We start from the raw sequence: 20,575 nt of genomic DNA, 5'->3' as shown, positions 1-20,575 counted from the left end.
CAAGTACTGGATTGTGTTTTTCATTTAAGCTTACTTACCTTTAGTGTTTTTGAGAAATTACATTTTGATGGGAAAAAAACAATTCTGCTCATGGTAATAGTTTTTCTTTTTCCAAGGCATTTTTTTTCTCTTTATTGATTACAGTAGCTGCATCTTTTACCGCCACAAAAGCTGCTGTATCCAATATAAACTCCTACTGCAGTGTCACTAGAATCATAATATTATATTTAACAATTGAATGAAGAGTGGTTTATTCCAGTGGTCCTTAAAGTGGGGTCCGAGGACCGCCGGGGGCCCTTGATGGGATTCCAGGGGGTCCCCAGCTAAATTTGTTCATAGCATCAACATCAGTGTAACCAGTTTAAACCTATATATTATACATTGACTATCTGAAAACAGCACATCAGCTATTTTCAAAAAATCGTGAAGAAATGTGAAACTTTTGGAATGTTCTAGAAACATTTTCACCAAACAAATCTCGTATGGCACAAAACATTTTCAGATGTGGGTCTGCGGACATTGAAAAACATCCTTGAAAAAAAAGTTTGAGAATCACTGTTTTTTTAATGTGAATGTTTCCCCTCACCTAAAGGTGAAGAGCGTGCCCATGTCCAGCTGGGAGAGGAGCTCGGCCTTGGACTTGGGGTAAGACAGACGATAGCGCAGGGTCTCGAACGCCGGGACCACCAGAGCCTTCTTGGTGTTAGCCATGTCCAGCTGCACCACTGACTTCCTGTGCACACACATACACACACACGTTTGTATTACTGTACATCCAGCAATTTTATGAAACAGGACAAACAGCAGCCGCACACTCATGACACTGTGCAGATATCTGAGTTTAATGCAAGCTTTCAGTCGTGTGACCTTCTTCAGGCAAATTTAATAAACACAATTTTTACCCTTTTTTACCCCATTTTTAACTCCAACCATGAGGCCTGATTCATACTTTGTTGTGTGCCGGAAATAGCCGATCTACAAGCTCACTACACGTTGCACTGCGATGTCTTGTGCGCTTGTAGATCCGGTACTTTTGGTGCAGGCAAATAAGTATAAATCAAGCATAACTGCAAATCTAACCTCTAAAGCTAACTTCTAAATGCCTAATCCTGACCTGAATCTTTTCTTAAATGTGAGCCAGATGGAACAATTAAGCATTTTAAACAACCTTTTCACCAGGACCAGGAATATAGTCACAATGTCTATTTCTGAAATTCGGCTATACTTGTGGTGGTTACATTTGGCCCTCACAAGGATAGTAATACAAGTACATACAACACACACGCACGCACGCACGCACACACACACACACACACACACACACACACACACACACACACACACACACACACACACACACACACACACACACACACACACACACACACACACACACACACACACACACACACACACACACACACACACACACACACACACACACACACACACTCACACACACACACAATGTCGAAACATACAGGGGGTCAATACAGTAATAACAATAGCTCACAGGAATTGCTATGAGCTTTGATGAAGGCCAACGTTAAGAGAGGCCATCCTGTAAATGAAGTTGAGCTCACTGTCTTACACTATATTTTAAGTTGTTTGAAACCAAAAGCATTAACCTTGGCCAATGAAAGCCATAGTGGCACAGTTCCAGATAACTGCATGACCTACGATGTCGAGGTGCCAAACAACACAGTAGGGCTGGGCCACATGACTTCAAATCAATATTAGGGTTATTTAAACTTTTGCCCCAATTAGGATTAATGAACAATTATTAAAACAAAAGAAAATAGACGACCTATAATTACAATGTACAATGTAGACAGTGTAGTGCATCAGTAATCTAGGATCATAGGTACACCAAGTACCTAGCCTAGTCTAAACAATATGATATCAAAAAATAAGAATAAGTAGATTGTAACTATAGAAACTATCGGATGGCAGTTAAACAAATGAACCTAACATTCTAAATAACATGGCAATTATATGAAGATGAAAATTGGTGAAGTGGACTTTTAACACGCCATCTCCATCGATTAGTAGCTATTTCTGAGTTTTGGGTGGATTTTGACCATCACATCAAAGACAGAATTCTCCATGTACATCCATTAGCTTTTACACAGTCTTATGTTTCATTCAATCACTCAAGTCCCGGGCTGAATATCATGATGCTGTGACTCTCAACAGATTGCTCATGAAACACGTCATAAGAGCCTGTGCCTTTATCAGCCATGTACTCAAATCTAAACAACAACAGCAAAAACCTTTCCATACAAACACGGAAACACTTTCACCATGCCAGCTTGGCTCCACTAGTAAACTACGCTTCTCAAAAAGACATATCCATGCCAGGGTCCGGTACACAGGATTCATTTAAATACCTACTTCCTATTTTCTGAAATCCAAACTCAAAGCCTGTGCAGTATAAAGGTCTGGCACAGATATTATCCTCTCAAACATCAAAATGCGTAAATGCAGTATGACGCAGTACAGTATGGGCTGCCAGTTGAATCCCTGTGCCCTTAGCCCTGTGCTACGGGCTAAGATGGTGTCTGAAGAGGTGAGTATTCAGACCAGCTCAGAGTTACTACAGGGGGCCAACAATTCTTTGTGTGAAAGGACTTTTTCTTTTCTTTTTTACATTAACCACTTGAACCCTAGCATCCCTATTCAAGGGTTGGACATTTGCCGAAAATAGCCGATGCACAAGCTGGTAGATCGGCTATTTTCGGTTTGGTGTAAAGGGAAAAAAGAGCAGACCAAGTACAGAGCAGCCCCGATAACTGACATCTCCCTCTCAGCTAAGGGGACCTTGGCCTTAAAAACTTTGAAGACCCCTGATGTACATCAAATACAGAGACAGCGTGATGCCTCAGTCTGCTATTTCCAATGTATTTTTTATACATTTGGAAATGGGACATTCTGCAAAATGAGTACTTTTACTTTCAGTACTGAAGTATATTTTAATGTGAATACTTTTGTATTTGTACATTTTGAATACCTGACTTTTACTTGTAACAGAGCATTTCTAACACCGTGGTATTAGTACTTTTGTGAGTACTTCTTCCACCACTAGGCTGTATAGTCCCCCTTAACCTACCTGAGGTACTCGTAGAGGCCATACATGGGCAGGAAGTCGATGTCGGAGAGGAACATGTAGGGCGTGTTGACCTGCCGCATGGCCACGTTGCGCAGCAGGTTGACCGGGTAGAACTGGCCCTCCTTGTACACGATGTGGTAGCCCACGTTGCCGCGCGACATCAGCACCTCGGAGCCCTGGGCATAGCGCAGGAACTGCTGGGCCTCGGCGTCCGACAGGTAGAGCGCCAGGCTGATGGGGCCCTCCCAGTGTTTGCAGATGGCCTCCAGCATCTGGAGCCTGCAGGGAGATTGATTGATTGATTGATTGAATACCTTATTAACCCATTAAGACCGGGAACGCATCTGTGTGTCATTTTTAGATTGCTTTGGGCTATTCAAAAATAGCAGACTGTATACAAGCTCATAGCACGGCACTGAGAGCCGATCTACGAGCTTGTAGATCTGCTATTGTTTTTGAAAAATTGTGAAAATGTTTGCAAATCTTTGAGTATATATATATTTTTTAAAGCAGACATTTGTAACTCAAATCTTTGCTTCTGGGGATTCTACAAATGTCTTCTGAATCCTAACAGTTTTTTTTTTAAAAACCAACTCATGTTGCTATAATATCAATGGTTCTCAAACCTTTTTCATGTCAACGAAACCCCCCCCCCCCCCCATCTCAAAATATTTTGTTCCAGGAATTCAAGTATAATACCTACGTTTGTTCCGTTGATCGAAGGCGGAACATAACCGATTGATTAAAATAAACACGCTCTTGTCAAGTGGGCCCTGATCCAGAAAAGGTTGAGAACCACTGCTCAACAGCATACTGTATGTCCAATTACTGAGTTAAAATCAGTATTGAATGGACGCGACGATGTGCTTGTAAAAAGTGGTTTTAGATGTTAACTGGATCCGACCCACTCCACTTCTGATCACAAAAGCCTGCTTCGCCACAGCGGCGATCCACTTTTACGGGCGCAAATGAAGTGCCAATAGCTTCAGGGCTTTGGAGCTGACATTTCAAACACAAAATCAATGCCATTCCCTGATAGCGTGGCCAATGACATTTTGAGAAGCAGCGAGGAGTTCACTTTCTAATTTGTTCACGAGAATTTCTCACCACAGGCCAGACACGCTACTGTATTTATATCAGAGGGGGTGAGAGTATCGCTGGCTGTGTGTGTGTGTGTGTGTGTGTGTGTGTGTGTGTGTGTGTGTGTGTGTGTGTGTGTGTGTGTGTGTGTGTGTGTGTGTTTGTGTGTGTGTGTGTGTGTGTGTGTGTGTGCGCGCGCGCGCACGCGTGCGTGCGAGCGCACGTTTGTATTACTATACTTGTGAGGGCCAAATGGGTCCACAAGTATAGTAGAATATGAGAAATATATATTGTGAGGATCATGCCTGGAATTTTGTCATTCTAGGGGCAAGGCCACTTGGCCTTTGGTGTTGTCAATTTGTTTAGGGCACAAAAGCCAAATGCCAGGGTAGGAAGGCCATCAAATAAAACAATGGGTTTAAAGGCCACATACTGTAAATAATTAATTAAATTACATTCATGCATTTTCAATACAGTAAATAGTATAACTATCAGTCAAATAAAGAAAGAAAAAAAAGCTGCCAGGTATTTACAAATTACCAATATTTGTATATGTTTTGACTGAGTCAAAAGTTCATGCGTTCTCAGCCAATCACTGGACTCATTTGATGATGGTAGTTATGAATTCACAATCTCAAAAGACACTGGGGTTTACACAAGAACGTATTGCCAGGGAAGTGGCAGAGGAGAAAACAGAAGAATCTCAATCCACACAACCTCACAAGGCATCGCGGGCTATTTTCCGGCCCAAAAATGTTGGATGTCCTCACAAGTATAGTGATACAAACACTAGTGTGTGTGTGTGTGTGTGTGTGTGTGTGTGTGTGTGTGTGTGTGTCTGCATCAAGCTTGTCTAAGTGTAGAGTGGAGTTTTTATGATGCTCTCAAAGATGCCCATGATCTTGGAATCCTTTCAAATTCCTACAGCGTGTCCGTCAAGCTGCCACTTCTTTAAAGCTAATGAGACGGCTGGCTCTGGGCAAATATCAATAAACCTACAGGAACTGTATCGTCGCCGTCAGGGCATAAACCTTGTATGTCCAAAACCCTTACTCTTCAGGAAATGAAAAAAAAAGGACCACATGTGTTCCAAAGGATCCAATGTAGTTACTATTTAGCCACAAGCTCTTGTTAACCCATTCAATCCGGGAACGTATCTGTGTCATTTTAGATTTGAGGTATAACCATTATTTTTATACTTTGGCTATTCAAACATAGCAGATCTATAGGCTCATAGCTTGTAGATCTGCTATTTTTTGACATATTGTGATGGAGATCGGCGGTTACAAATGTTCGCTTTAAAAAGATGTGTTGAAAGATTTGCACCAATTTTCATGATAAAAAAAGCAGATGTACAAGCTCATAGCGCGGCACTCTGAAGCGCGCTATGAGCTTGTTTATCTGCTATTTTTGAATAGCTAAATAAATCTAAAATGACAGGCATGCGTTCCCGGATTGACTGGGCTAATACTTTGCATTGGTTCAATATATTAAAAAAAGATAATAGTGCATGTCCTAATCAAAGTCCACACACACACACACACACACACACACACACACACACACACACACACACACACACACACACACACACACACACACACACACACACACACACACACACACACACACACACACACACACACACACACACACACACACACACACACAGCTAAAACAGCTGAGCTACGAGATTGTAGGTCGGCTGTATTTGTTGCTGCTTTTGTAGGACACTGTCATACGATTAATTAAGGCATTTATGTAAAAAAAAGAAAAGAAAACCTGGCCGACAGTGACGATATCTATCTCACAGCTAACTGGACTAATAGACTACGCTGCTGGCCAAAGCTCCCAAAGACGATGAGTTTCCACAGCACAGTAGAACGAGGCATGGAGAAATCTAGAAATTATCATAGGAAACATGAGTTAACCCATTAAGACCTGAGGCCGATTCTAGAAAATATCTTCTAATTCCTAACAGTTTTTGGAAAAAGCATAGTATGTTGCTATATGACTCAAACCTTTTCATGTCAAGTACCCCCAAAATGATACGTATTTGGTCGCGGACCCCCATTTCAAAATATTTTCTTCCAGGGACCCCCCAGAAGCAAAGACTTGAGTTACAAATGTTTGCTTGAAAAATATATGTATTCAAAGATTTGCAAACATTTTCACGATTTTTCAAAAACAGCAGAGTGCCCGCTATGAGTTTGTAGATCTGCTATTTTTGAATAGCCAAAGTATAAAATAATGGATATAGCTAAAATCTAAAATGACACAGATGCGTTCCCGGATTGAATGAGTTAAGTAGGATTTATTGGACTTCCCGAGATGGAATTTTGGATGTTCTCGCAGCTTTGCACGGTGATCATAATCCCTTGTTTGACTTTCATTTACAGCCTTTAATTTAGGCAACAACTCCTTGCAGCTCAAACGAGGCGGCTCGAGTGATTCAAACAAACCAAGGAGATTACCAGACAGCCAGAGACGGGAAGAGAGACAGGGGGGAAGCCGGAAGAGTAATGGAGAAAGAGAAATAATTAGAAGGAATTAAATAAAAAGGCTGAACACAGAGAGAGAGAGAAATGCAAAATGCATTGAAAAGTTCATATTGTGGCTTTCGGGTATAAACCTTGTATGTTCCCAACTGTTACTTTTCAGGAAAAGGAAACAAATAACCTGCGTTCCAATGGATCCAATGTAATTATTATTTAGTCACAAGATGTAGTTTCCAAAATAGCGAAAATAGCCGATCCACAAGCTCACAACGCAGTCACTATGTGAGCTGTATGACCCATATATACAGTGGTGCAAAAAGTACTCAAATGTTTTACTTAACCCATTGAGACCTGAAGCCGATTCTACATGTCTCCTAAATCTCAACAGTTTTCTGAAAAACCTATGTTTCTATATCAGTGGTGCTCAATCTTTTTCATGCTAAAATTATATGTATTTGGCCGCGGACCCACATTAAAATATTTTGCTCCAGGGACCCCCAGAAGCAAAGATTTGAGTTTAAAATGTTCGCTTAAAAATATACATATTCAAAGATTTGCACACATTTTCACGATTTTTCAAAAATAGCAGATCTACAAGCTCATAGTGCGGCACTCGGTGCCGCGCTATGAGCTTGTATATCTGCTATTTTTGAATAGCCCAAAGTGTAAAATAATGCTTTTTAGCTCAAATCTAAAAATGGCACAGTTCCAGGTCTTAATGGGTTAAGTATTGCAATTCATTGTGAGCTTGTAGATCGGCTTGTTTCTGTACTTTTGCGGAATACTGTTGCTACATTGATTTACGAAAAAAAGGGGAAAAAAGAAGAGGAAAAACATTAAAAGTTGAAATATGGAGATGCAAGGTTTCTGCCCAACAGCGACGATAACGAAATAACCTTAGAGACACTGGTACCCCTCCAAATGTGTAAAGAATTGGATGCTCACATGAACACAGCGTGGGGTTCACCGTGGAAGTGTGTTTACAATTACAGAGCTCGCTGTGAGTGATGAAACCAAAACAATGAAATTAGCATATAAATGGCAAAGTGTTAAGGTCTGCTGTAGAGATCCTGGGATTACTTTTGAGCACTAATGTGATTTCTAAAAAGCTCATTTTCACATCATACTGTGGCTTATCAGACACATTGTTTTAGCTGCAGCTTGCACACCTAGTATATTTTCACGCGATCTGGTCGCAGCTTATCAGCAAATAAGTGACTTAGGGGCACGGTGGCGCAGTCGGTAGCGCTGTCGCCTCAGAGCTAGAAGGTCCTGGGTTCGATTCCCGCAGGGGACCCTGTCCTCCGCGTCATCAGTGCCCATACCCTAGGTGGGGTTGGTGAAAGGGCCTTTCTGTGTGGAGTTTGAATGTTCTCCCCGTGTCCCCTAGGGTATGAACCCTCACAAAAACATGCAGTAATCCTGGTCACAATACTGCCTGATGGAGGGGAAAGGAACTGGTTGGAATAACGTGTTCCTTCCACGCGCTACGTCCAACCGGGGAAACTCCCCCCTGTCAGGTGACAAGAAGGTCAGTTGGCTCTCATGCATTGAAGGAGGCATGAGCTCGGCCCTGGCCTCCCTAGGTTGGCAGAGGGAGTGTAGTGCCCAGGATTACATAGACAATTGGCACTGGGTGTAAAAAATGGGGTTACAAAATCGTGGGATAAAAAAATTAAAATAAAATAAGTGACTTGAGTTTGTCGGATTGCCAGTCCGAGCAAGAGGCATCGCTGCCAGGAACCAAACGCGTACCTCTACTGTGGAGGATGTGCACGGTTCCGTTTTTTTTGTGTGATTTTTTGCCAATTATTGCTTTGTTTAGAGACAAGAAACTGAAGCCAAAGAGGGGGATGGACCGGGTTCTGGCTGGAATGAAACTGGAGTCGTTGCAAGCATATAATACTGTTATATATGTGTGTGTGTGTGTGTGTGTGTGTGTGTGTGTGTGTGTGTGTGTGTGTGTGTGTGTGTGTGTGTGTGTGTGTGTGTGTGTGTGTGTGTGTGTGTGTGTGTGTGTGTGAGAGAGAGTGAGTGTTGACCACGTGAACAATAACTGCAAATGTAATATTTTGGGGGGCTTTTCGGGCCGTCGCAGAATTGAGCAGAAGCGACGGGGGCTCGTTTTTGAATTAGCGGCAGAGGAGCGGCTGCCTTCAGCGGGGGCACAAGCAATTTCTTTTTAAGTGTGTACCGTGAACAGTGTTTTGGTTTCCATGGCAATGGAACATACCATCTCAAATTAGTGAGACGTCAATTGTGAGCTTGTAGATCAGCTATTTTCAGGGAAGATATTTAGTGTAGAGGGAAAAAAAGAGGGGGCCTAGTATAGAGCCATGGGGGACCCCTGTCAACGAACAAACTATACAGAGTTTAAGTCAGGGATCTTCAACAGGGGTTCGGGAACCCTAGGGGTCCTTGGCCTGAAAAAGACCCCTGATTTAAGTGGTTACCCCCTTACAAAGGAGGGGCTTTTGCTGAGAGTGTGTTCTCCCGTTACAGCACGACCCTAGCGGTGCAACAGTCAATTACACTTATGTGATTATAAAATATCATCTTTTTTCGATATGAAAATAAATGTAATTAGTCACATTCCATCACTGATTCAATCTATATCCGGAGAAAAAAATCCTCCCTGTTGTTGTCCTTTTTCTTTGATAATGTCCCTAAGATAGGACTCCTTTTGGTCGGTTTCGTTTTCAACAAAAGGCACAAACAAGGGTTTGTGTTTTCTCGCTGTCGTTACAGTGACACGGTAAACAAGGCTCTCTTGCGCTGGAGGGTTAACCCATTAAGACCTGGAACTGTGTCATTTTTTGATTTGAGCTAAAAAAGCATTATTTTACGCTTTGGGCTATTCAAAAAATAGCAGATGTACAAGCTCATAGCGCGGCACCGAGTGCCGCGCTATGAGCTTGAGCTATTTTTGAAAAATCGTGAAAATGTGTGAAAATCTTTGAATATATATATTTTTAAAGCGAACATTTTTAACTCAAATCTTTGCTTCATGGGGGGTCCCTGGAACAAAATATTTTGATGGGGGTCCGCGGCCAAATACATCAATATCATTTGACATGAAAAAGATTGAGCACCACTGATATAGAAACATACGTTTTTCAGAATACTGTTGAGATTTAGGAGACTATGCAGAATCGGCTTCAGGTCTCAATGGGTTAATAACGTGTGCCAACAACAGGGACCTTCTCCTGTGACGCCCACACACCATGTTCAATCAGCGCCGGTGTCATGGCTCACAACATGCCGGCCACCCCACCCCCCGGCCGCCCCCCCCCGTTCATTTCCTCTAAATTGAAGAGAGGTAAAAGTCAGCCGCAGACGGAGACAAATTCTGACAGACGCAGAGAGCACACGCGCAGAGGAACGTGCACGCACACGCGCAGAGGAACGTCCACGCACACGCGCAGAGGAACGTGCACGCACATACGGCCAGAGAGGAGAAGCATCACCGGCAGAAACGCAGGTGACATATAGTTGCTATCAGTGGTGTACAGCAGTGGTTCTCAAACTTTTTCATGTCAAGGACCCCCTAATTGACACTTATAACCCCGCGGACCCCCATTTGAAAAGATAAGCCAGGGACCCCCCATAAGAGAAGATTTTTTTTACGGCTCTAGCATTGATTCTCAACCATTTTAATGTCAAGTACCCCCAGTTTGACATGCATTAGCCTACGGACCCCCATTTAATGGCCTTTATACCTCTGGGACCCCAATTCACATTGTAAAACCAATGTTAATTTAACTCTGAGAGTGTACAAATGGAACCAAACGGACCCGTTAGGGTCCGTTTGGTTCCATTTGTACACTCTCAGAGTTACAGACCCATAAGGGTCCATTTGGTTCCTGTCCATCATCTAGCTGGGGACCCCCTGGAACCCCCTCAAGTACCCCTGGCGGTCCCCGGACCCCACTTTGAGAACCAATGGTGTAAAGTAACTCTTACATTTACTCAAGTACTCTACTTAAGTACTATTTTGAGGTATTGTCAATACTTTCACTTCTACTCCACTAAATCTCAGAGGCAAATACTATACTTTTACTCCACTACAATTATTTGTTTTAGTTACCGTACTAGTTACTTTGTAGATTTTGATTATTATTACAAAACATACATTACCCACTTCAGCCCTATATAGACTTTGGCTATTTGAAAATAGCCGATCTACAAGCTCACTCTATTTTCAAATGATTTTTTTAAACATGAAAACATTAAATGGACGATTTCTGCATATTGATTACTTTAACTTTTAGTACCCTAAGTATATTTTGATGCCAATACTTGCAGTATTGATACTTGTACTTAAGTAAAAGATGTGAGTACTTTTTCCACCACGGCGGCGAAACGAGCGATGGCTTCCCGTCTCTGACGCATGGCTTCCTCTCCTCCCATCTTTCTGAGTGTCACGGGTGAACAAATAAAGAGAGATTGTGGAGATGGAGGGGCAGCAAACCCAAACTACTCTGTTTGTTTCATAATCTCTCCCCCAATAGTGTTGTCACAGGCAGAGCCGCCGCCAGAGCAATGGAGCCCATCGTTGTTGTCGGGCAGAGATCTTGTATCTCCGTATTTCAACTTTTTGTGTTTGTTTTTTTTCCTCTCGTAAATGAATGTCCTACTTTGTCATACAACAGTGCCGTGCAAAAGCAGCGGATATAACCGACCTACAAGCTCACAAAATGTCGTGTTGTGAGCTTGTAGAGCTGCTATTTTCGCTATTTTAACCCATTAAAACCGGGAAAGTATCTGTGTCATTTTAGATTTTAGCGTTGGCTATTCAAAAATAGCAGATATACAAGCTCACAGGTGCGAGCTTGTATATCTGCTATTTTTGAACATTTTTGAAAGATCTTGAGTGTGAGAGTAGAAGTAGCCTGGGATCCAGCCTGCTTCGCAACTTTCGGCGGACTCTTTTTTTCTCTCTTCGCTTATCAGTCTGGAATGCCCCCGATTGACTCGTCTTGCAGAACTACACTGGAACTACATATGTTACGTTAGGCAACGTCGTTGCTGATTGGATGTTGTTCAAACGAATGACGAATCAAAACGATCACACCGTTTTTTTTGTCCCGCCCCGCACCACAGACCAATCAGAAGCCACGGTAGGTTTCGAACCTTGGCTGCTGTGTCCCGCCTCCTGGAGATAGGAGGCATTCCAGACTGAGAAGCGGAGAGAGAAAAAAAGTCCGCCGAACGCAGCGAAGCAGGCTGGATCCCAGGCTAGAGTAGAAGGCATTTGTAGAATCGGCCTCAGGTCTTAATGGGTTAAAAAATGAATTAAAGTGAAAGTTTGTGGGTTTAAAAACATATTGAACCAATAAAAAGTACAATGAAAAAAACATGTGACCAATAAATAACTACATTGGATCCAGTGTTTCCAAGGATTTCCAGGATCCCAATTTCCTGATAATTAACCGTTGTGGACATACCGGGTTTCTAGCAGACAGCGGCGCCATGATGTACAAATATCTCCTATAATATTGAGTTGTGCGTTCACACACACAGATAAATATTGAGGCTTGGAAAAAGATCTACCTGACAAGAAACAAAAACAAACAAAACAAAAAAGAGCCTTCATGTTGATGTCGTTGATGTCGGGGAGAAACCTCCTATCTCCATATTTTAACGTTTGTTCGTAAAGTAATACCCTACTTGATCACACTACAGCGTCACGCAAAAGTATCAAAAGTAGCAGATATACAAGCTTGCAGTGGTGGAAAGTAACTAAGTACATTTACTTAAGTACTGTACTTAAGTAACATTTTTAGGTATTTGTACTTTACTTGAGTATTTCCAATTTCCAATACTTTTACTTCTACTCCACTGCATCTCAGAGGCAAATATTGTACTTTTACTCCACTACAATTATTTGAAAACTTGAGTTACTAGTTACTTTTCAGATATAAATTATTATATTATGAAACACACATTAACCACTTTAGCCCTATTTTATACCTAGGCTATTTGAAAATAGCAGATCTACAAGCTCACAACGCGTCGCATCGCGACGCGTTGTGAGCTTGTAGATCGGCTATTTTCAAATATTTAGTACTTTTACTTTTGGTACTTTAAGTACATTTTGATGCCAATACTTTTGTACTTTTACCCAAGTACATTTTTAATTTTGGACTTTTACTTGTAACAGAGTACTTATATATTGCAGTATCGGTACTTTTACTTAAGTAAAGAATTTGAGTACTTTTTCCACCACTGCAAGCTTGTCGCACCGTGTTTTGAGCTTGTAGATCTGCGACTTTTGCTCAGCCTGGCTCCAGCCCCCGAATCGCTAGCCTCGCATTCAGGGTCTGGTGACGCTGTAGAAAGGCTGGGTTTTCTCGGTTGAAAATCTTAACCGGCAGCCCGGCCCAATCGGGATCGGCATAATCCAGTAAGAACCAATCGCCAAAGAGATCCACTTTGGCCACGCCCCCATCTCAGAAAACGGCTGCACTGAGAGGGCTTTCAGACTGAATAATGGAGTGAAACTAAATGAGAATTCAGGCTGAGTGTCAGGCTAACTTTTGCCATTTTCTCCCTTGAATCCTGAAACGTAACAGTTTTGGACATATGAGGTTTCCACCCGACAGAGACGATATGTAACAAAGTCCTTCCACAGCAGTGCTGGAAAAGGAACAACAGACAGACGCATAATTGTGTCGTTTGATCTGTTTTTTCTTTTGATCCGTTTTGATTTCACCGAAGCTCATTTGAAGGAAAAAATGAGGTTTTGAGGTTTGATCGGCTGTCTTGATGTTTTTCCCAGTTCAGAGGAGGAAATGTAGTTTTGTGCCGTTTGCAAACTCTGAACGTGTTTCACAATAACCACCACCGGCTTCAATTCAGAGAGGTCACATGGACGACGGACGCGCGTATAGATAGAACATTGATGTAAGAATTCAAAAAACTGACTAAAGCCAAGTCATGTGATGCATTTTTGTATTACATAATACATATATATCTTAGCTGCATATACACATTTTATTGTGCATATACACGTACAGTATAGCAAGTGTTTAAGAGCATCAGCTTAATGCTATTGCATTGGAAAGAAATATTAAATGCAAGGTAGTGGGGCATCCTAAAAGTGTTTTACTAGTGAAGCCAATAGAATTTGACCGCCGACCCCCATCTCAAAATATTTAGTTCCAGGGACCCCCCAGAAGCAAAGATTTGAGTTACGATAAATGTTCACTTTAAAAATATTGCACTAATTTTTCAAGAAAATAGCAGATCTACAAGCTCATAACGCGGAACTATGTGCCTCGTTATGAGCTTGTATATCTGCTATCTTTGAATAGCCAAAGTATAAAATAATGGTTACAGCTAAAAATCAAAAATGACACAGAATAGCAGATCTACAAGCTCACAACGCCTCGCACTGCGAGGCGTTGTGAGCTTGTAGATCGGCTATTCTGTGAATGGGTTCAGTCGGACGTCCGCTTAGGCTATTTATCTCATGTATTTATTAGCTGGCTTGTGACTTGCATTGCTACTCATTGTGCACTTTTTGTAGCCATCCGGTTTTGGCAAAAAAAACAAGCCATGAACAGACGCAATGACACGCAGCTACCAGGGGTGTCGCTGGAAAAACACTCCATAAAGTCACACAGTATGACTTGAGGTGTGTGTGAGAGCGTGAGTGGTTTCTGTGGTATGGTACCTGTCCATGGAGAGCTGGGCGACCAGCGTGACGTCTGTGTGGTCGGTGCTGGGCTCGTACTCGTAGTGGAGGAAGTACAGGTGTGTGCGATGCACCGTGAAGCGCTCCCGACGAAACTCGTAGCACGGGTCATCCTCATCCAGCTCCGAGAGGGTCCGCTGGAGCTGCACGCACACAGAAAGGGGAAGGATAAGTCAGTTACTCTAGGGGCATGATTGGAAAGGAGAGGAACATTTTAATAAAATGAAATAAAAAAAAAGATAGATTGTAATCACTAGTCTAGAGCCCGACCGATACCAGATTGTTGGGACTGATGCTGATCCCGATTCTGAAGAGTCATAGATCAGTGGTTCTCAAAATGTTTCATGTCAAGGACCCCCAAACTGACACTTATTACCCCACGGACCCCCATTTGAAAAGATAAGCCAGGGACCCCCATAAGAGAAGGTTTTTACGGCTCTCTAGCAGTGATTCTCAACCATTTTAATTTCAAAGCATTTTAACATGCATAAGGGCTACGGACCCCCATTTAATGGCATTTATATATCTGGGACCCCAATTCATATTGTAAAATCAATGTTAATTTAACTCTGAGAGTGTACAAATGGAACCAAACGGACCCGTTAGGGTCCGTTTGGTTCCATTTGTACACTCTCAGAGTTACAGACCCATAAGGGTCCATTTGGTTCCTGTCCATTATTTAGCTGGGGACCCCCTGGAACCCCCTCAAGTACCCCTGGGAGTCCCCGGACCCCACTTTGAGAACCAATGTCCTAGATAACGAATTACCAATTTTTCCTCAAAAAGTGTATTTTCGAATAAATTTAAAAACCTTTGAGAAGTTTTCAAATTGACACATTGGCTTCATAATTCCCAATACCGATGCCATCAAAAAAGTAAAATAATGGCTGATACATTGGTCAGACCCATACAGTATTAGCCTGATTATCAGCCTGAAGCTGCGTGGAGCTTCAGTCTGACATTGGCTGCAGTGTCCGCGATTACCAGGGGGAGGGGATTAAAATTTCCCTAAACCAATCACAAGAGATCCACGGTTCCGCCTACATCTGAGGCCATCGCACAGCTTGCTTTAGCAGATATTCGCTGATTGGCTTGACGTTAGACCACCCCCACATCCGACTCTGATTTGACAGGTTTTTCTTCGACCGTGAAAAGCCATAGGCTCACATTATGACACCAGACCAAGAGGAGCAGTCCACTCAGAGAGTGGGAGGGGTCTATGGTCTGGAACCAGGCTAATACAGTATATAAGTCAGGCTCTTCTCTGGTCTGCCGCAAAAAAAACCCCAAAAAAAAACAAACTAGGGTGTAAGTGAAGGCATAGATAAAACATAACTTTTATATTTCAAATGTATTATACAATATGGGGAAGAAAAGCAATGCACTTGGTGGTAATGCTCAAAGAAAACGTGCTCAGTTGAAGTGTTAAAATGGGATTTAGCAGTTGTTGAGAGACGTGACAAAGCGTAGGTCAAGTGCGGCGTGTTAAGTGGTGATAATATGCTAATGCCCATCATTGTGTTGGTTCAATCGTTTCATTTCATGTTAATTTAAAAAGAGATTCAAGCTCGTTCAGATCTAAATAGGTGCCATCTTTTTACAAACTGCCCGGATCAAATATCTTTCAAAATATTAATACTCCTCTAATTCCTTAACCACGTCATAATTGAGATACGATTAAGGCACAGTAGTCCTCGTGACTATGGAACTTTATATTTCCCTACAAATGCAAGATAAAAGGCCCTTTTCAACATTATGAACAGACAGAATAAAGTCCAGTAATACAACTTCCATTAGGATTATGTCAGTGTAGTGTCTTATTGATGTCCTTCTCCAGAGGACAGGCAGCTCTCAGACTAATGACATTTGATCAGTATTCCGTTTCAGCTCTTTGAGGTCATTCGGGGAGATCTTGTAGAGTTGTGTACTCATTTTTTTTTGTTTGCACCATTTCTTAATGCAAACTTTGATGCAATTAGGGGGAAGATGAGAGGAGAATATATGGATCAAACAGAAGCTCCATTTTGTTCCATGGGGAGATGTGGCACAGTTACAGCCCTCTTACCACACACTAGCTGTGAGTTACCCCAACAATATCAATGCTCATCCTAGTGCACAGATCTCTGTGGATTAAGAACCAAGAGGAAGGGGGGGGGGGTTCCTCAGAGCAGTGTGATTCAGTGCAGAGATGTTAAGCCCTTAGTTACGAGTGGTAGATCTTTTTTATTGCAGCTACTCTAAGAGAAAAAAAAAATGTTACAGTGAATTAAAAACAATGATTAGATCATTAACACCGCTCAAACTCTCCGTGCTCCAACTTTGTTTCTTCTTCTTTCTTTAACTTTATTTCAACTCCAGCCGAGGGCTTGACGCAGAACTCGGAAGAATCATAGAAGCCCGACAAATTAACGTTTTATTGCCTCGGGGTCCTGAGGGACACAGTGAGAAAAAAAGGGAAAAAAAGGCTGTGGAGCTCACCGCAGTTGCTAAAGTGTCGACGGTATCGCTTTACTTTTGAACAGGGTGCTGAGTTTGGCTTTTGGCGAGGAAGCCGAGCAGCGGTGACACGGGGCCCTCTTGGAGGACCCCGAGAGGCGGCACGCCACTGCAGCCCATCCCCAAGTGACTTCATTAGGCTAATCATCACTGTATAATGGAATTGCTGTTCAAACTCTGAAAAATTGAGTGAGCAAACTTATTTCCAGAGTTAAGGACACGTTGGGACTTGACTGGTGGCAGGAAAAAAAGGCCACACTGGCACACACGGCGATGGGGGAAATTACAAAATGATTAATTAGCCGACCTCTGTGCTGACACTTCAATAATTCTGCCATGAGGAACCGGCGCGCGTCGCTCTGTGGAAACCAAAAAAAAAACCCTAAGCAAAACAAAGCACCCTGGATCAGTGGTGACCTTCGGCACGCTGAGAGCTCAGAAGGTGTGAGGTGAGCCGATAGAACTTCTATGGGTGATGGAACGCAGCCAGAGAGTCCATATGCTCCGACGTCCCCGTTCATGCAGTGTCCTGATAAATATTCACTCTCCGTCTCACGACTCACTATGGCCCGCCATACCCCCAGCCCCTGTGTCTGGTTTATGAGACGAGGCACAGACAGATTGCCTGCTGATCTTACTCGAGGACCATACAAGGGGCGTTTGGCGACGTGCCTGTGAGAAAAAGCAGCCTCATTACGGAGCCCCCCGTGGATCGCCGTGATTGGTCGGGGCCGCATTCGGACATCTCCAGTTTGCACGCTCACTGCGGTCCTTCTGTGGTTGCCAGCCGAGTGGTGGAAAGTAAACAAAGCACATTTACTCAAGTGATGTAGCACAATTTTGAGGTAATTACTTTATCTGCACCACGCAAATGTCCTGTTCAATCCCAGATTTGAACCCGGGTGTCCAACCTAGACACAGGATCTAAATGTCTATTTAGAAGATCAGGGAGACCAGATACAACCACCCCAAACGTGTAAGTTATATTGTATTAACATACTTGTTATACATCTACTCCACTACATCTCAGAGGCAACTATTGTACTGTTTACTCCACTAAAATCATTTGACAGTTTTAGTTACTAGTTATATTTACATTGTTATTACAAAATATACAATAACACAATAACATTTTATACGTGGTGATGTGTCACGTTATACATTTACTTTTACTGTAAGTATATTTTGATGCCAATACTTTTGTACTTTTACTCAAGTCAGATTTTGAATACAGGCCTTTTACTAGTAACTGTTACATTGTGGTATTACTCATTTTACTAAATATCTGAGTATTTCTTCCAACACTGCCAGCCACTCGGGTTGTGTTTTTTAACACCTGGTGTGGGGCTAACAGCCACCGAACCTTCTCACACAGACACAGATGGATGGAGTTTAGAGAGTGAGTTCAGACCTCGCGCGGTAAAGTAAATCTGTATAATCAGAGTGACGGATTCTGTGGCTAACCTCACCCGACCCCTCACCTCTCCGTGCACCTCCCCGCTGACACTCAAATTAAGCGCTCATATCTCAACTGACAACGGTCGCTCCGTGAGACACTCCACGGATGTGTTCTGACTTTTTAATTTTAGTTAACGTTTCATGTTGGGGTTAGCGTTAGGATTAGACATTTAGAGGTTAGGTGTAGGGGTTAGGATTACAGTTTTACCTATTTTATACTTGATTTTGCGGAGATGTCACACACCGGAAAATAGACGAAAAACGCGTTGCAGCGTAGATCGGCAATTTTTAGGCTACTTTCAGCTATCTTCTATGCTGTCCTAAAATGTTGATGTCCTAACAAGTATAGAAATATAAATGTGTGTCTGTGTGTATGTGTATGTGTATGTGTATGTGTGTGTGTGTGTGTGTGTGTGTGTGTGTGTGTGTGTGTGTGTGTGTGTGTGTGTGTGTGTGTGTGTGTGAGAGAGAGAGAGATAGAGAGAATGTGCAATTTGCAGATTTTGTGCCTAGCTATGTGAAATCCGGTCTTGTTTTTTGGGAAAAACCTGCGGCGGCTTTTTCTTTGCAGGTCTGTGTTTCATCTCCTCATGACCACTGCAGACACTTATTGGAGCCGACTGTTCCAGCACCCCGGACAGAAACCAATTGCGTACTTCTCTAATATTGCAGCCCCCCACTTCAGCACCACGGACAGCTCACTGACAAAGACAACATGACCACACATGCCCTCTCCAGCATCACAGCCGACATTCAGACACACGGGCAGCTCACAATACTGAGCTTATTAGATACATAATGAGAGAAGTTTTCACTTCAGTGCTTTTCATGCTCACGGGCACTTTGACAAGAATTTTCAGGCCTTTACAAAATGTCCCTTTTAACTATCGTCAGATTCAGACGACTTTATTGATTTTTGGCTTTATTTTGATACCAACAGTGAGCGGATAGACAGGATACACAGGAAAGAGGATGGAATGCAGAAGAAGGCCTTGGGTTGGCTTCAAACCTGGGCCAGCTGCGCCTTCATGTGGAACTACCAGGTGAGCTCCCACACCCCAGACTCTTTGACTATACTTTTCTGTTATTTACTTTATTGTTGCTGTTGTTTTTGGTTTCCTGTTTTTATATCGCTGTGAAGCACTTTGTGCCGTTAGCTGAAAAGGTACTAGATAAACCAGTGGTTCTCAATCTTTTTCAAGTCTAGGAGTAAGTAGGAGTAGGCATTTGGCCACGGACCCCTATCTGAAACGATTTTGTGCCAGTGACCCGGATGCAAGATTTGTGTTGTAAACACAAACAACACAAATCTACAAGCTCACAGCACGTCACATGACGGCGTGCTGTAAGCCTGTAGATCTGCAATTCTCAAATTGTAGACAAACTAGACATACAAAAAATATACATCGGGTTAAAGTGGTTTGATGTTGAATTAACTCATTTTGCTGGGGAACCCCTTGAAGGACCCCACTTTGAGAACCACTGAATAAATAAACCATTATTATTATTATTATTATAGCATTTTCCTTTCATTGTATTATTTATCTTATTTAATGTACAATTTTGTATTACTTAAAACGTATAATTAAACCTTAGTTCATTAACATCTTTTCAATGTGATGTAAATTGCTTGCCACTGAATATGAATGGCAATAAGAGTTTTTTTTTTTTTTGAGCGCCACTAGATGTATTCAGCACCACGAACAGCGGTGAGCTAAGAGCAGCGCTTCAGCACCACAGACAATTCATTTCACCTACATTCTCACTGTATTGGTTTCAGCACCACGGACAGAGCGTTTCACCCACGTTCTCACTGTATTGGTTCAGCACCACAGACAGAGCATTTCACTTACGTTCTCACTGTATTGGTTTCATCACCACAGACAGAGCATTTCACCTACATTCTCACTGTATTGGTTTCAGCACCACGGACAGAGCGTTTCACCCACGTTCTCACTGTATTGGTTCAGCACCACAGACAGAGCATTTCACTTACGTTCTCACTGTATTGGTTTCATCACCACAGACAGAGCATTTCACCTACATTCTCACTGTATTGGTTCAGCACCACAGACAGAGCATTTCACCTACGTTCTCACTGTATTGGTTTCAGTACCACAGACAGAGCGTTTCACCCACGTTCTCACTGTATTGGTTCAGCACCACAGACAATTCATTTCACCTACATTCTCACTGTATTGGTTTCAGCACCACAGTCAGAGCGTTTCACCCACG

At 42.4% G+C, this 20,575-nt stretch overlaps 1 protein-coding gene across 3 annotated transcripts in view; it reads right to left on the bottom strand.

Moving 5' to 3' along the window:
* Window positions 1-20,575, bottom strand: part of large1 (LARGE xylosyl- and glucuronyltransferase 1) — a 142,563-nt gene that overhangs the window by 8,062 nt on the left and 113,926 nt on the right. For all 3 annotated transcript variants that reach the window (XR_014600201.1, XR_014600202.1, XM_084049800.1), the window contains exons 11-13: window positions 14,366-14,529; window positions 3,110-3,388; window positions 587-733 (exon numbers count right to left, since the gene is read on the bottom strand). Coding sequence is in view for 1 of the 3 variants with exons in the window: in XM_084049800.1 (XP_083905926.1) it covers window positions 587-733; window positions 3,110-3,388; window positions 14,366-14,529 (590 nt within the window). In the remaining 2 variants the exon portion in view is untranslated. The remainder of the gene's footprint in view (window positions 1-586; window positions 734-3,109; window positions 3,389-14,365; window positions 14,530-20,575) is intronic.

The sequence above is a fragment of the Gymnoscopelus microlampas genome (assembly GCF_963454915.1).
Source record: "Gymnoscopelus microlampas genome assembly, chromosome: 23".
Taxonomy (NCBI): domain Eukaryota; kingdom Metazoa; phylum Chordata; class Actinopteri; order Myctophiformes; family Myctophidae; genus Gymnoscopelus; species Gymnoscopelus microlampas.
This window is presented reverse-complemented; position numbering and strand designations above follow the sequence as displayed.